Source organism: Falco biarmicus, chromosome 15, assembly GCF_023638135.1.
Source record: "Falco biarmicus isolate bFalBia1 chromosome 15, bFalBia1.pri, whole genome shotgun sequence".
NCBI classification, from domain to species: domain Eukaryota; kingdom Metazoa; phylum Chordata; class Aves; order Falconiformes; family Falconidae; genus Falco; species Falco biarmicus.
Genome location: NC_079302.1, coordinates 11,173,852 through 11,190,546, shown reverse-complemented (window position 1 = coordinate 11,190,546; position 16,695 = coordinate 11,173,852). Strand labels below are relative to the sequence as shown.

General features: G+C 38.7%; 1 protein-coding gene across 2 annotated transcripts; it reads left to right on the top strand.

Annotated features, from left to right (window-relative positions):
* On the top strand, window positions 1-14,952 carry NAE1 (NEDD8 activating enzyme E1 subunit 1). Of its 2 annotated transcripts, none has more exons than XM_056360772.1 (20): window positions 1-162; window positions 1,133-1,236; window positions 1,324-1,384; window positions 2,209-2,239; window positions 2,873-2,944; window positions 3,241-3,320; window positions 4,393-4,502; window positions 4,847-4,956; window positions 5,548-5,610; window positions 5,881-5,944; window positions 7,057-7,148; window positions 8,439-8,498; window positions 8,587-8,720; window positions 10,337-10,412; window positions 10,777-10,816; window positions 11,805-11,891; window positions 12,920-13,012; window positions 13,436-13,550; window positions 13,627-13,676; window positions 14,659-14,952. In XM_056360772.1, the coding sequence occupies exons 1-20, from the start codon at window positions 107-109 to the stop codon at window positions 14,766-14,768; spliced, it is 1,608 nt and encodes a 535-aa protein (XP_056216747.1). In that variant the 5' UTR covers window positions 1-106; the 3' UTR covers window positions 14,769-14,952. The 2 variants fall into 2 exon arrangements, with proteins under 2 accessions (XP_056216747.1, XP_056216748.1); XM_056360773.1 differs by having other exon boundaries at window positions 129-162; window positions 1,324-1,388.
* The last annotated feature ends 1,743 nt before the right edge of the window (window positions 14,953-16,695 follow it).

Here is a 16,695-nt window from a genome sequence, read left to right as displayed (position 1 = left end):
TGGGAAGGGGCGGGGTGGTGCCCTGGCCCCTCACAGGCCGGCGGCCCCCAGCGCCTGGGCCTGCCCGCGCCTGCGCAGCGCCTGGCGGCAGCGGGGCCGTGCGGCAATGGCGCAGGCGGGCAGGGCCAGCCTCAAGGAGCAGCGATACGACCGGCAGCTGAGGTAGCGCGGCTGCGGCGTGCCCGGCTGTGCGGGGCTCCGCCGTCCCGGCCGGGCGGGCAGGGGTTGCCGCGGTGCCTGTCGCCGCCTGTCGCGGCAGGCCGGGCCCGGGCCCGCGGCAGCGGCTGCCTGCTGAGGCGCCGGGCCTGCGGAGCGGGGGCCCCGCCGGGCGCTGCCCTTGGCGGCCGCGGTTGCCGCCGAGCCCCGGGCCGTGCGCTGCGGCGGGGCTGGGGCTGGGGCCGGGCCGGCCGCGTGTGGGGCTCGCCGGGTCGGGGCCGGGGTCGCGGAGCGGCCGGGGGCGGGCGGGCGGGCCCGGGCCGCTCCCCCATGCTGGCGTACGCTTGACGGTGTCGGTAGCAGCTGCCGTGGATTGCGGCTTCTGTGCGGTAACTCTCTCCGCCGCGGCTGCGGCGGGTAACGTGCCCGTCCCTGTGAAATCAGGGCCGTCTGTGACCGAGCACCGACGGGTCCCGATGTCAGCTTGAATGCTATTTTATAGATGCTTTAAATACCTGACTACACTCGTTAAGAGGCATTTTCATCTGCTTGTGCGTTTCAGTGTCTTGTATTATAAATTATAAACGATACAGGAAGGCATTATTCATAAGAACAGATGAAAAAGAGAGTGTTAAGGTTTAGGACAAAACGTGCCTAAGGAGTGTTTTGACTCCTGGTGATTTTTTTAAAAGTTAAATACATGACAACAGAGCAAGGTGCGTGCATTCGTATGGTGTAAAGATGGAGAGAACAAAGCGTCAGTAAAATCGGGGGGCTCGTTAGAAACTTCGAAGTTTGCCACAGTACATTTTATTAGGGAAAACTTATACTGGTTAGTACTATTCAGCTTCTGTCAACAATGAATGGAAAGTAGCACACTAGCCTCCATTTGTAATTGTTTTCATTTCTTTCTTTGTATTGACTTTATGATGTGAAATGAAATAATTTCATAATTTTGGTTTCCATCCCCATATAGATTGTGGGGTGACCACGGACAAGAAGCGTTAGAATCTGCCCATGTTTGTGTGATAAATGCAACAGCAACAGGAACAGAAATACTCAAAAACTTAGTGCTACCAGGTAAATAGATACCTCTTCTGTATTTTCGTTGTAATGTATCTGTTAACTTCATAATGCCTAGTTGTATTAATTTTTTTTTTCTCCAAGGTATTGGTTCATTTACAATTGTCGATGGGCATCAGGTTTCTGGAGAAGATGTTGGAAATAAGTAGGTTTGTTACTGATTTCCATTACATTTTGAGAAGTAACAGGGTTTTATAAATAGTTCCATCTCTATACTTGTTAAGAAGTCCTATAAAATACTTTTAAAAGCCTGTGTTTCTCTAAGTGTTTTGTGGTTTTGGATATTGACATATGCGGCGTGCACTTTCATGTTAGCTGCTAAATTCGACGTTTTTCTTAGTTGCTGTGTTTGTACCTTACAAGTCTATGATAATGCAAGATTTTCTTGTGTTTCAGCATGGCTACATGTGTTTTCCATTATTTTGGTGATGAAGATAATTAACTTTCCATTAGTTTATCATTGTGAAAGTGTGACTGATAACCATTTATTAGCTTTCATAGCTTTGAAAGACTGCGCAGCAGGGGAAAGGATAAGAAATTCTTTACAAACCCTGTTAAAAAAAAAAAGTCTACTAATTCTAGATCACTTTCTCTTACAGTTGCGGTAGATACCTACAAAATTGGTCTACTTACAGGGGTTATATGAGGGAGAAGGATATTCCATTACATGCAGAAATTAATACTGATGAGTCCTTCGTTAGTCTAGTGAAAAAAAATCTGCTGTATGATCCTGGCTTCTAGAGGAGCTTGGTGTGTCTTACTTTGAAGGTTTGTGGCTTGGGCATTGAAGAGTTTCCTTACGAACCTAATGGTGAGGAAAACACAGCAGCAGTGAGAAGAAAAGCACAGTCCCCTTTGGTTTGTTGTGCATGAGTCAACAACATATTCTGCCCTACACAGTGTAGCTTTAATGTTGTTTTTTTTCAAACCAAAATTGACATGTAGCTTTTTTTCTTGTCTCCTTTTCAGTTTCTTTCTACAAAAAAGCCATATCGGTCAGGTAAGGTGGTAATAAATGTCACTTTAGATGTATTGAAAGCATGGAAGTATTCCATAAATAGTGAAATACAGTAGTATGAGTAATGCTAAAAACATGCATGTTTAAGTTAAAGTCGATTTACTCTGATGGAGTTCCCCATGCTTACTTTTTAGTTGCTCGTGAGAAAATAAGCTCAGTTTTGGCGAGATTGCACAAAAAAAAATGAATGCAACAGGGTTAAGAAAATTTTTGGAAGGGTGAGGTGGAAGAGCATTGAGGTTGAAGGAGTAAAGATAAGAGTAGAGAGGTAAATGGAGGGCTAATCGCAAAAAGGCATGGGTGACTCCTGGAAATTCTGCAGTGAAGCTGGAAATTAATAAATAACTGTTATATAAGTTTTGTTTTTAAAATACTATTAAAAATGGTCTCAAACAAGTGCCAGCTGTTATGGGGTTTATTTTTTCTTCAGATAAGCAGGGCTTGGAATAAAAAACCCTAGCTTATGATGAAATTGTGTTGTGTTTTTTGGGGGGGAGGTGGCAGTGGAGGTGTTTGGTTTTGTTTGGGTTTTTAGTATGTAACATATATGGTACTGTTATACTGTATAAATTACATTTCAAGTGGTTAAATGTTGTTTTGATTGTTCTGAAACAGAATCGTGCCCAGAGTGCCACTGAGCTCTTGCAAGAATTGAACAATGATGTTACTGGAAACTTTGTTGAAGAGGTTTGTTTTCCTGTGTTAGTTGTATGTTTCCTGTTATGCAACGTGATAAAAGTATGAAATAATAGCTAAGTGTTGTCTTTTTAATGTTGAAATAGCTTCATGATAAAACAGCATTGGAGGAAGGAGATCTTAAGTTATCTGCAAAAAGTCAATTGATGTACTTTAAACGTTATTTTGTAACTTCATAATTGTGTAACTTTCACTTCACACTTTATGATCAATTTTGAACAGACAATGTGTATTCAGAAATTTTCAGTGTTTCCTGACAGTTTTTTTTCCCCCCCCTTACTAATTAGAGTGCAGAAGAACTTCTGGACAATGACCCTTCCTTTTTCAGTCGGTTTAACTTAGTGGTTGCAACACAACTACCAGAAAGGTAAAGAATCATCTAAAGTTTGATTTTGTTCAGTTGTAAAAGCGGGTTTCAACTGCAGGCTATTTTTGCAGGAAAACTTGGCAAAACAGAGCTCTGTCACTGTGAAGGAAAATTACGGTAAATGGCATGTTTCTATATGTTAATACATAGTTTAAAATCTGTTTCAGATCCATGTGTGACTCCCAGGTGCTGTTTCAGGTGCATTTGTCTGTCACATACTTTTTTTGTAGTGAAAATTGTTTCTGGTCCAAAATCACTGTAACAAGTATTTTTCTAATGTAAAACCTATCAGATAATAGGGTATGTGATAACTTTAGATCTTTGGAAATTTATTTTATCGTTTGTATAACTCTTTCCAATTTACATGTGTATGTAATTATATTTCCCATGTAAAGTTTGTCAAGACCAGAAGTTCTGGGGGTTGTTTGGGGTTTGTTTTTTTTTTTTTACCTCTTGCTCATGGGAGGCCTCTTGTATGCTGCCTTCCAGTAAGAGGTGCAGATCAAGAATGACAGCTCTGAGTACTGAGAAACCTGGGGGAGAAGAACATGCTTCTGTTTCACCAGACATGCTGCCTCCACAGAAGCAAGATGTTGCTGGACGGATGATTGTTAAATCTTGCTTTTCTAAGGAAGTGGCTGTTCCTCCCCTTCCTTACAGCGGAGCTGGAGATACTGTCTCTCATAGAAATAAGAGCCAACTTGTATCTTTGAGGTGTTGATTCCCTTGCAAATAAAGTGTATTTCTTATGTGTTGTTCAAAAATCTCTCATTAGAACTGCCTCTACTGGAATTTACATTTGTGCAACACACAGATCTAATTATTTTTTTCACAACTCAAAAGAAGTTTTTTGTTTGGTATTTGGAGTGAAATATAAGTAAGCAACTGGATAAACACGTTTCTGCCCTAGTGTAAGTTCACATATAAAATTATTTGTATATGCTTAGCATTATGGTAATACTAGTTCTCTCAGCTTCTTTTTCACAAATAACTCATACAAGAGTTAATGTTATAATTAACGGTTGTCCTCTTGTACATCTGGGAAAAAATTAAAATATGTTTTTCCTTACAGTACGTTGCTGCGTTTGGCTGAACTTCTCTGGAATTTTAATGTTCCTCTGCTCGTCTGCAGGACTTATGGACTGGTTGGTTATATGAGAGTCATTATTAAAGAACATACAGGTTAGAGGGTTTTCTGAAATAAACACTTTACATATGGAAGCTTTAAACCTTTTAGAAATGTCAGTCTGAATTTTTTTTTTTCATCTTGTGATGTATTTGATATTTAAGTCTTACATTGTTTGCAGTTCATCACCAGCAGCATTCTTTGAGGAATGCATAGTAATTATGAATTGCCACAAATAGTGAAATTTGAGATTATCCTGCTATTAAAGTTAACTTAAGCAAAACACTTATTTTGAGAATTGAGCAGTAAGTGAGAAGGTGATACACTGTATGTGATGTATAGCTCTGATTTGAGGGCTGAACATAACACAGTGAAATACATTGTATAATTTTTTTCACAGTTATTGAATCTCATCCTGACAATACGTTAGAAGATCTGAGACTGGACAAACCATTTCCAGAATTAAGGGAACACATTCAGTCTTATGACTTGGATCATATGGACAAGAAGGTTGGTATGTGGTTTGCACTACATTCTCTAAGACAGATGCAGGCATAGAGCAGGGATGCTATGGAAGTGACTCTTGAGAGATTACTTGGGGTTTTGTGATGTCAGGTCTCACCTGAACCAGAGACAACTGTAGAATCAGTTGTGAGGTGCTATTTTTGATCTCTGCCCCAGTGTTACAGTGTGTATTTAAACCTTAAGCAAGTCAGGGCCTTGGGAGGTAGGGAATATTTTTGAATGACTTGATCTTTCATTAGACTGATTCCCCCTCACTCCCTCTTTAATTTTTATTTTTATGATTACCTACTTATGCAGAACTTTGCAGTGTGGGTATTTGTGCACAGCATAAGTTCCACTCCAGAAAAATATTGGAGAACTTGGCTGAGACACCCTTTTTTTAAAGTAAAAGAATAATACTTTAATGGTTTGTGTTGTAGTTAGAGAATGTTCTTTCTGAATCAAAATCTGGAACATGTTCTGTGTCTTCAGAATAGTGGAAGGGATGTTAGGAGACATTTAAAATAGGTTTTTAATTTGTTTCCTGTTTTTATCTTTTCTCAACTTGACAAAGATTTCTCTGCTGTTCAATTACAGGACCATAGTCACACTCCATGGATTGTGATTGTAGCCAAGTATCTAACAAAATGGTTCAACGAGGTAAGTTGCAAAACTGGATAAGTCACCTGTCTATTGTTGTTATTATTGTTGTTGTTGTTCTTATTATTGATGTCTTTTCTAAACTAGGTGGTTGTTTTGGCACTGTGTAACAAAGATAACAAGGTAGAATCATTAAAAAAAACCCAACTAATTGAAATACAAGTGAATGTATGCGAACAATGACAGACTCCTAGAGTTCAGCAGTCTGAACACAATGAGGTTAGTAGTAGGTATTTTAAAGAAAAAATCTTTTTGTGTTTTTCAATTCAGAAAAGTGAGCAGTTGCCTAAGACTTACAAAGAAAAAGAAGCCTTCAGACAGCTGATACGGCAAGGTAATATATGGCCTAGGGGTCACATGCTCATACTGGCAGAAATATGTAAGGCAATACCTGAAAAATAATCAGAAGTTCTCTTGGGGTTAATTTATGAAAAATCTGCTGGCCTATGCAGTATGATTCTTCTGCTAAATGCTTGTTTTATACAGGTGGATCTTAAGAACGCAAACTTGCTTATAAATGCAGTTTGGCATTGTTTCATACTGTTTGCTGTTGAAGATCAGGAGTATGTTTTGATGTGGGTGGGAGGAAAGGCCTTAAGAGAAAATCCTGTAGAAGATGTTGGTAATTAACATGGAAAATGTGATAGAGGAAACCAGGTGGCTTTTGACACTGGAATTATTATTAACTGCAAGTTGGTTGGGCAGTTGACTCGCCAAACTGCAGGTTATTGCATCTCTGAATGACCAGTCGAGAGAGACAGATTATGTAGCTACTGAATACACTATAACCAGTGTGTGAACAGATGTCATTGGTGCAAGTGTTTTAATCTAATTTTGCAGGTGCTGAAATTGACGTATTTCTAGATCTTACAAATGCATCTGTCTTAAATATTTGATTGTAGAATAAAAACATTAACTAAATTTTTGATATTTTGTCACTTCACGTTGGCATATGTGCAAATTGCTGGGTGGTTTTGTCATCCTTATCCCCAGGCTGGGCCATGGAAACGTTCTGATCTCTAGTAATTACCTTTGCTTAAATCAGGTTTTTAGTAGAGTCCATTCCTTGGTCTGGCATGCTGTGTGGGTTCACAAGTATTTGAAAAATTTAAGGAAAAAAACCCCAACACATTATTGGGAAAGGGGAAGAGAATTGAACTGCCTTTTTATTTCCATCTACGTTAGTTTAGTTATTGTTAAATTTTATTATCTCTCACACACAAACTGGTATTTTTGAGACAAGTAACTGCTATTAAACATCACAGGAGAATGAATTATATGCAGAATCTACTGCTAAAACTAACTATGTATACATCTTACTGGTAATTCGGTTCTTTGCTGATTAGCTTTAATGCCACAAAAACACGCAGAGCCAGTCTGTTCTCTTGGTAAGACATAAATAAGATGTAATTCAGGGAATTGCATGTTGAATTTCTTTTCAATAAGGTATCCTAAAGAATGAAAATGGGACCCCAGAAGATGAGGAAAACTTTGAAGAAGCTATAAAGAATGTGAACACAGCATTAAATACAACAGAGGTAAAATAAACATTTATATGATAAAACTAAAGAAATTTCAACTGCTTTGTGTTTTTTTCAGATCATATTATGCACTTCTAGGACAGGAATTCCATTTGCAACATCTATTTTTAGGTAAAGCAGGATTAGTACAATTTTTAAATGAAATAATGTGAAGTAATACAGGACTAGAAATTCTAGAAATCAGAATTGACCTGGCAATTCTTTTTATTTCCTCACTCATGCAAGGAAGTTACTTTTCCTTCTTGAAGACTTGAGTTCAAGTATAGAGTGAGTCAGTAACCAGAGTTCATTAGTAGTTCATTCCTGTCTTAGACTTTTGCAGTTTAGCCTGTAAAAGAAAATCTGTTAAGTGCTTGGTACAGTTACAAAGAATTGGCAGTCACTGATGTGGATGATGATAGACTGAAATACATTGCCGAGCGACCTGGAAAGCATTTGTGGAAATTGTGCCATATTGAAGCTGGTTGCTTCAATAAATACAGTATTTATTCTATATAGAAATCAAGGGCTGCAAGGGACCTCTGACTCAGCAAATTCACTACTTACCTCTTGAAGAAACATGTTAAATTCCTTTTGTAAACTGATCAAGCTTAAAAACATAAAAATTGACGTTTTCATTGTTTTAAATAATACTGAAGTAGTAACTCATGATTTAGAATTGAGCTCTGATTTCCTTCATCTCTCATCCATGGTAAATTGTAAAAGCTGCATGGGGTAAAAGCACATTCTGTGATTCTTTCTAGATTACTTTTCATTTTCATTTGAACTGTGCTGATCCTTGCTTGGATTGTCATGTTAAATCTCCCAAGGAAGCAGCAGGTAAAACTTGGTGCTGTCCTCTCAGCTACTACAAGCTGTGACCCCAGATATTAAGGAGTGGTTTCAGTTTCTGTGCCAGGGTGAACTGCAGCAGTTAAGGAGTCAAAACACTTTACTTTTGCAGCCCCTTTTCACTTCCCCAGCCTTTTTGCTCCTCTGCCTCTAGCAGATAGGATGGGTAGCTGGGACTGGTAGTACCTTTTGCTGATGCTTGCTACCAGGTTTTTTTTTTAAATCTTTAAGGTGAGATTTTGTTTGTAACATTCATCTTGATCAGAAGCATGTGCCTTGTTCTCAGGCAGTGCTACTATTTGAAATGTGTCTGAGAAGCACTATGTAAGATTCAGAGAATATTTTGGCATGAATTTGATGTCACTTGCAGTTGGCTCACCTATGTAATGAGTGTTGAGATAATTCAAGAAATTGGAAGTCAAGTAAATAAACAACCCAATCCATTTTTTTTCGTAGATTCCGAGATGTATTGAAGAGATTTTTAATGATGATTGCTGCATAAAACTCACAGAGCAGGTAATGAATTAATTAAATTAAGACTTAAATGTAGAAAAAGCATCATGAGTAACATTTGTGTACATAACTGTGTCTCATGCATTTGCAGTCACCCTCTTTCTGGATTTTGGCTCGAGCTGTAAAGGAATTTGTGGCAAACGAGGGGCAAGGAAGCCTGCCTGTCCGGGGCACTATTCCTGATATGATAGCAGACTCCAGTAGATTTATCAAATTGCAAAATGTGTAAGTATAAAATTTTTTTCCTTTAATAGTTACTAATGATAGTAAGTAGTGATGACTTCACACCTCACAAAATGCATGGATTCCTGTATTTAAAAAAAAAAGTGTGTATGTGGGGCTGGAGTGAGACGAGGTGTGGGAAGCACAGCAGCCTGGCACTATCTGCTGTCTGTATAGGTGTTATTTGCCGTTTGGAACCAGGGCCTAAGCCTTCAGTGCATCCCAGTTTCCTAAGGTTGGCTAGTAAGTGACTACTTTTCTTAGTTCCAGGTCCAGTAAAGGCTTTCCTGTAGGTACATCCCATAGCCCAGCTGCTGCTGTCCAAAGCAGATTGTTGCTTAAAGACAACCTTGTGTTTTTTCTCCTCAATATATATGTCAACCTGGGTACAGGAATTGTAGTTTACTAGTTACTACCTTCAAAGGGCATTCATTAGAATTGAGTGCTTGGTAGGTAAGGAAGGGCAGAGTCTTTGTGGGGGAACATGAACTGCAAATTCTGAACAGCATCAGTGCGGATCAAGATTTTAGGGAGACCATCTCTGAATGCGTGTATCCTCAACATAAACTTACTGTTCCTGTGCATCCTGGACATGATGCAAACTGCTGGGGCAAAAAGACTGTCTTACAGTGTTACCACAGCTTCTTCACAGTTGATTGCTTCATCCTCCTTTTTTTTATAATCTTTAGTGAAGCATTATCTTTCAGAAGACTCTAAATCTGTCTGTGCAGTTGTCCTGTTCAATTGTTTAAGTAAGAAAGTATTATTTCTAACATATTTTGATCGTTTCTTCATAGATTGAGACACAGCCTCTACTAGAAAAAGGATTTTGTGCCTTAATAGTATTTACTAATTAAAATGGAATCTGTAATTTTAGAGATGCATTCCTCAGAACTGTGACAAATAGCATTAAAAAGATGGATATAAAGAATCTAAACCTGTTACATGTCTAAAATAATTGATTGCTATTGCTTCATGGAAGTTGCTTTGTATAACGACAGTAAAGCCAAGAATTTGTGTTGTTGTTTTGCTACATGAAACCATAATTGCTTGGATTTGCAGATACTCTAGCCTGCAAATCTGAATTCTGTAAGCATTAGTCCTGAATTTACAAATCATTACATACTTAAGTTCTCAATTCCAATAAGCATTACAGGTTTTACTTTGCAGATAAAACAGTTGCAGTCCTTAAAGTGAGCTCTTAAATAGAATTTTATTAAATACTCTGTTGTTGAGGTGTTTGCATTGTCATAGTTATTAACAGAACTAATATGCTATGGCTAAAAGTAGAAAAATACAGAAATTAATAAAAGAAACCCAATGAAGGGCATACAGCTGTTTTACTGAAACTACTTAATATTCTTCCTCTGACTGTAGTAATATTAATTGTAATTTTAAATGGCTTCTAGAAAACTGTTCAGCATGTAGTTTTTAAGCCACACGTTTAATGAACAGCTCAGCCATGCCAAAATATCATACAGAGAGGTAATAAGAGGTAGCTCACATCCGTTCATGTGCCTTGTATTTTATTTTCATAATACAAAATAAAAAGAATTATCTTCACTGTGAGGTCAATGGCTTTATACGCTAATTATTAAGACTTATTTTATTATTAACAGATACCGTGAAAAAGCAAAGAAGGATATCGCTGCTGTTGGTAACCATGCTGCTAAATTGTTACAATCCCTAGGCAAGGTAATTACAAATGTTCGGCCATTCTGACAGGTTACAAATATTTTTTTCCCTGACATTCTGTACAGAAATAAGTCGCAGGAGACAGATATGAAAAGAGAAGGCTTAATTACCTCATTGTTTTCAAAAGGCTTAAGTAAGTTCTAATGAAATTTAATATCTGTAGTCTGTTTTATTTATCACTTCTGGTTTGGCCATATAAAATTAAGACATAAGACATACAGGGATGTATAATTTGCAGTTTAAGATAACTAGTTGTTCTTGTAAAAAAAAAAAAAGCTATTTAGCAATTAATATATTAGTATCTCTGGAAATATAAATTCTCTGGTCATTGTATGTACTGGAATGAGTATATTCTCTCTTTTAGGCACCTGAGTCTATTTCAGAGAGAGAATTAAAATTGCTTTGTGAGTATGCTTGGATTCTGTTGCTGTGTTTATGCAAATGATCAAATAATACAAAACTTTTGAATTATAATGTTATTAGTAACTTGGTATTTGAATTTTTTGAGTGTTTAGCAGTTGCATCCCTCATCTTTAGTGTAAGTAACATATGTTCAGCATCTCTCAGTAGTGAGGCCATAAAAGTTGGCTTTTAAAAGATACGATGTTTTTTCAGGTCCAAACAACAGGTAGCAGTTGTCCTCCACTTTTGCAGGCTCTGAAAACTTCTGGTAGTCTGAAAAGGTAAAACAGGGATGCAGTGAGCAGTATTGTTGATGGCATTTTAGGTTATGTCTGTTCTGGATATGTGTACGTGTCCACACAGCAGCCTAGATGAGCATCCATCTCATGATTATCCATCCATGAGCAACTGGAAAATTGTTCTGTAAGCGCGTAGCCAAGAGCATGCTGCCTCCCTGTTGACATATCATATGCTGGGAGTTTTGAGAACCTCGCAGTTGCTCGTACCCGAGTGCTAGGTCATAGCAGCTGCACATCGGATTGTTTCATAGCGATGATACTGAAGAAGAACCTTCTCGTGCTCATAGCTGTACTGTTAGAATGTTAATTGCGAATATGCGGGGCAGTGGTAGATGTCACGGAGAGAACCCATGTTCATTTGCAGCATGGAAGAGGCAAACATGAAGTTGATGGCAGTGATTGATGAATTACTATAGGAGAGCTAAACATGTGAGCTGTTACATTAACATGGCAGATATGTTTAGATTCTAGAAGTAAAGCGGCATGAAGTATTTCACTAAAATACTTGTGATCATAGAACTAAATGTAGTTTAATTGATTTTATGACTCCAGGCCACTGAAAGAAACAGAAAAGTGTTAAATGAAATTATAATTTCAGTCTTTCATGTTTAACACATCAGAGATACAAGTGTTTAGTAATTTGTGACGCATTCAAGTAGGTAATGTTCTCCTTTCTGCATCCTCTGCTTAGGCAGCAACTCAGCTTTTCTCAGAGTAGTGCGATGTAGATCTCTATCTGAAGAATATGGTTTAAACACCTTTAACAAGGATGAAATCAGTAAGTACTTTTTTGGCACCTACTTTAATTGCATTTTCAGCTTGAAATGGTTTTGTTATCACAAAGAATTGTATATTACATGTGCTGTTTCATTATGCAGTTTTATAATTTGGTGTCAACTAGAAGTATGGGTTTTTTGAAGTCTAGAATGTTGAAATCAGTTTGATTTTGAAAGTTCAAGAATGGCATTAGAGATTGCATGTTTTGGGTTTTTTTGTCATTGCAGATTTTATTCTTGATAGCACATGATAAAACACAGCTTTCTTCAAATTTCTCTTTTTCTGTACCTCAGTTGTTTCTGACAGAGCTGGAAAGGTGCTTCCACCTGACTAAAGATATGAGAATAACTGTATTGGTCCCTGTCAGCTTATCTTTTCAGTATGCGAACTAGCAAACTAGTTACTTAATACTGCATTTTATTTTTTGAACCTGCATATATTAAAAACTTTAAAAGTTGGAAATACTTTTTATCATGATTTTTTAAATTAAGCTTATACATTTTGTCCAAAACTTTCCGAGGACTTGCATATACAAAGTGTATGCATTTTGCTTACGCGTACATTTTGTAATATTTATAACTTAAGTGAAAGCGCCTTGAACTAATTGGTAATATGCAATGTGATTTAAGTAGTTAGACTACTGAGCTGTATGTTAAGGGATTTAAGACCTGTTTTATAATTGCAGTTGTTAGTTAAATACATGAAGCATATGTTTCAAATCCCAAAATTACAAGTAAGGGATATCCCATTTGATGTTGTAACAGCTGTCACAGTTGAAATGTGAATATCTTTACTGAAGTTTATATCAAATACATATGGTATGGTTTTGTCATATACTCTCGAGTCAAAATTGTGTATCTGGCAGTCGGCTCACTGAGATCCTCAGCTGCAGGTTGTTTCCATTCAGACTTCTTTTTACTGCAGATTTTACAGTTCAATCACATGGAAAATACTTGATTTCAAGTAATACAAAACCTTTCTTTTCCCGTTTCATCTGTACTAGCTAACCAGTTCTCTTGCTGTTTGCAGTTTCTCGTATGGATAACCCAGACAGTGAAGTAGTGCTGTACTTGATGCTACGGGCTGTAGATAGATTTTACAAGCAGCATGGTAGATATCCAGGTATGTTAATACCAGAGTTACTTCATGTCATCAAAAGAAATATGAAGATCCAATACTTACTATAATACTAGCTATAAGCTACAAATATGGCATTAGTTGTAGTTTTGTTTCCATATTAATGTGACTAGAAGAATGTGAGAATTAAAGCAAGATTTTTTTCTGTGTGGGAACTTAGGAAGTCTGAATTTATACCACTGAAATGGGTTCCATGGGTTATAAATCTGTTCAGCTATGCAGTAATTTGTCGTTACAATGAGTACCAACAACAGAATACTCAATTATTGTTATTACTGTAGTATTAATACTCCAGTATAGTAATCAACATAGAAACTTTTCAGAAAAATAAAATATGCTGCTATTTAAACCCATTAACTTTGAATATGAGTTACAGTTCTGTGATGAAACAGGTAACTTATTTTCCAGGTGTCTACAACTATCAGGTAGAAGATGATATTGGAAAACTAAAATCATGCCTTACTGGTTTCTTACAAGAACATGGGTTGTCTGTAGTGGTGAAAGATGACTATGTTCATGAGTTGTAAGTATTGTATCTTAAGGGTCGACTTTGTGGGTAAAACTGACCTGAAAGTACTAATTGTTACTTTGCTGTCCAGTTGTCGCTATGGAGCTGCTGAGCCACATGCTATTGCTGCCTTCATGGGAGGTAAGAATGCCACTGTATTTCTGAGGTCCACACAAACCAACCAACCTGCTGTAGTACATACTTGAGTCGGAAGCTCCGCTGTTAATTACTTTGTATTGTCAGAGCAGAGACTGTAATCACAGACTGTAGTCAAAGAATTAGAACAAAATCCTCCCACTTCATACTCCAGATGTGACGTATAGAAAAAGACACAGCAGGGGTTTAAAGTCAGTAAAAGAAACCAGATAAACTTAAAAAATCTCAGCAGATCAATTCTAGTAGCTTAAAAATGTGTTTAAAAATAAAATGCTTGGAAGGCTTTGTGTTAATCCTTTAAATTAACACAATATATGTATGTTAAGTATCTATTAAATATCGATTGCTTACCTTAATTCAACCTGCAGGTATTACCAAAACTGAGTTCATTTTAATGGATGCTCAAAATTGATATATCAGTTAACTTATGGTATTTGGCTTCATATGGTGCTGAAGATAATTATGTACTAAATACTCCATGGATGTAGGTATCTTTTCCTGATTAAGTGAAAAATTGTATGTGCAGTGCATTAGAAAAATATGTGAAGATAACTATTAAAGAAATAACAGAATATTTCATGCTACAGCAGAACACAAAGGGATCACAGTCAACTGACCCTTCAGTTCAATTAACTGTACATGGTGGTTGTTTTTTTTAATTGAACTTCTCTGTTTCATTCGGAGAATTCACAACTTGCATGGGTCTGTCTGCTCACATTTTTACTCTGTGTGTGTACACATACACACAGAGAGGAAGTATATACAGCACAGTGTATGTAAAGCTGACCTTTGGAGTAGCAGCTTTCTGAGCCTGTTGTATACTTAGGAGGAAAAAATGCCTTTCACTACTTCTAGGAGTTGTATCAGGTGCTTCCAAATTAATTTGTGTCAAGATAAATAAGTCTTTTACTGTTTTTTTAAATACGATGTGCTAACTAACTTCTGGTTTGTCTCTCTTTTTTTACAGGAGCAGCTGCACAGGAGGTTATAAAAGTCATTACAGGGCAGTTTGTAATTTTTAATAACACCTACATTTACAGTGGGATGTCACAGACATCAGCAACTTTCCAGCTTTAGGTTAATGATGTTGTGTTTGTTGCCACCAGGTGCTGCTGCTGTGTTCTGTATATACTGTGGTATTCTGCCACTGACGGGACTGTTCTGTATTGCCTGCGAATTAAAGTTCCTTTCTTTGTAACAACTTTATCTTTTTTTTTTTCTTTTTTTCCTGAGGACAAATAAAATAATACCAAATCCTGAATATTTTAAATCTAGAATTTTCTGATTCACCTTGAAAATTAAAAAGCAGCCGCAGCTGCTTGTGGGCAGGGTAAGTTGCATTTACACATGAGTTTTCTTGGTTTGCAGCAGGGCTGAGTGTGTTCCCTCAAAGCTGCCCTTCAGCTGGCGGGGGGGACGCACACGGGGGGAAAATGGCGCCTGCCAGGCGGCGGTCTGAGGAGGTAAAGTGAGGAGGACTCGGGAGAGCTGCCCGGGCTTTTAGTGGATTCAGAGGTGTTACGGAGAGGGATTGCTGCCTGAAGGCTTCGCGTTCGGCTCTGTTCATCTGGTAAAAGGGGTGTTGGTTTTTTTCCACACCTCGGACGATGGCCGGCTGGCCTGCAGACGGGCCAGCTCCCGGGCGGGCAGGGCGGTGAGGGGGCGGGGGGGGGGGGGGGATGGGGCGCGCGCAGCTGGCGCGAAGGGCGCGGGGCGGGCGCGGGGTGGCGGCTCCCCTCAGGCGGGGCGGGCCCGGTGCCGCCGCTGTGGCTGACCGGAGCCGGGCCGCAGGTACCTCATCTGCCCTGCTTCCCGCCCTTCCCCAGAGCCGGCAGAATGATTTTGCTGTTTCATCCTTAGACTGTTGGCCTCTTCCACCACCCCACCCCCTTTTTTTTTTTTTTTAAATCCTTTCTATGTGCTTTCCCTTTTATATTTGGGATAATCTTGAGTACTGGCTATGACTTACACTTCAAAGCCAAACTCTGATAATGGGCTATAAATCATACATGGCTTGTTGGAGAGGGAGGAGATGAATGCTAAAATAGCACTGGAAGACTTCAAAGCACTGTCACACTGAACACCGTCTCTAGCAGACGCATCCTCAGCTGATGGTGTGAATTTTGTTTTCAGTAGGACACCAACTATCCAGACTTCTCCCACTGTATAGGATTTGGCCACTGCGTTTTGAAAAGGAAAAGCCCCCCCTGGCACTGGCAGTTTCTGTCCTGGTGTGGGCCATCAGCGAGGCCTGGCTGATAGGGGACGTGCCCACAGCCTCTGGGTGGGCTCCCTGCCCTCCCATGCCCACCCTTCTGCATGTTCAAGCCATGTGCTCTAATGCTGCTGAACGAGATTAATATATGTAAACTCTTTCTATGAGTGTTTCTTTGAGGTTTGAAGGGATGTTACTGAGTTATTTCCCATAACTGGTGAGAAAGAGGTAATCTTTTACGTGCAACACTTGCCGGAAGTCTGTTGCAGCAAATCCTGTTATTGATCTTTTCATCTTTGCCCTGTGATGCAACAACAGAGTTGAGCTATTTACGTTTGGCTTATAAATACGATTTTGTGTACCTTCCATGTGTTGCAAAAGAAAAAGATCCAGCTAATGTCAGGACATAACTTTCTATAGTGTCTAAAAAACCTTGTGCTTCTATTAAAGGCTCTTTAATTGTATAAATGTGTATTTAACTAAAGTTTAATGAAATGAAATTGGCTTTGAAGTGAGCTCATTTTTACAGTCTCTGTTAAGGAATATGTAGGTAGCTTTTGTTTTCCGTTAGGCTAGCAAGGTAGTAACAGTAGGGGCAAAGAACGGCGAGGAAGACTTGCAAGCTTTCCACTATTGAGGCAGGCTTAGATTTGCAAGAAAGCAAAATGCACGTATGCTATCACTTCTGAAAGGGTAAAGGAAGATGAACTATTTTTAAACTTTCCCTGTTAAAACACACGCTTCACCAATGCTACTGTAAAGACGTATATGGAGCATTTGAACTAATGG

What these genes read in the sequence shown, in the direction of transcription:
- NAE1 (XM_056360772.1), top strand. Translation starts at nt 107, where the DNA reads ATGGCGCAGGCGGGCAGGGCCAGCCTCAAGGAGCAGCGATACGACCGG. An exon ending in AAAAAAGCCATATCGGTCAG is followed by an intron (nt 2,240 to 2,872) that starts GTAAGGTGGTAA and finishes GTTCTGAAACAG; the next exon opens with AATCGTGCCCAGAGTGCCAC. An exon ending in GAGAGAATTAAAATTGCTTT is followed by an intron (nt 10,817 to 11,804) that starts GTGAGTATGCTT and finishes TCCTCTGCTTAG; the next exon opens with GCAGCAACTCAGCTTTTCTC.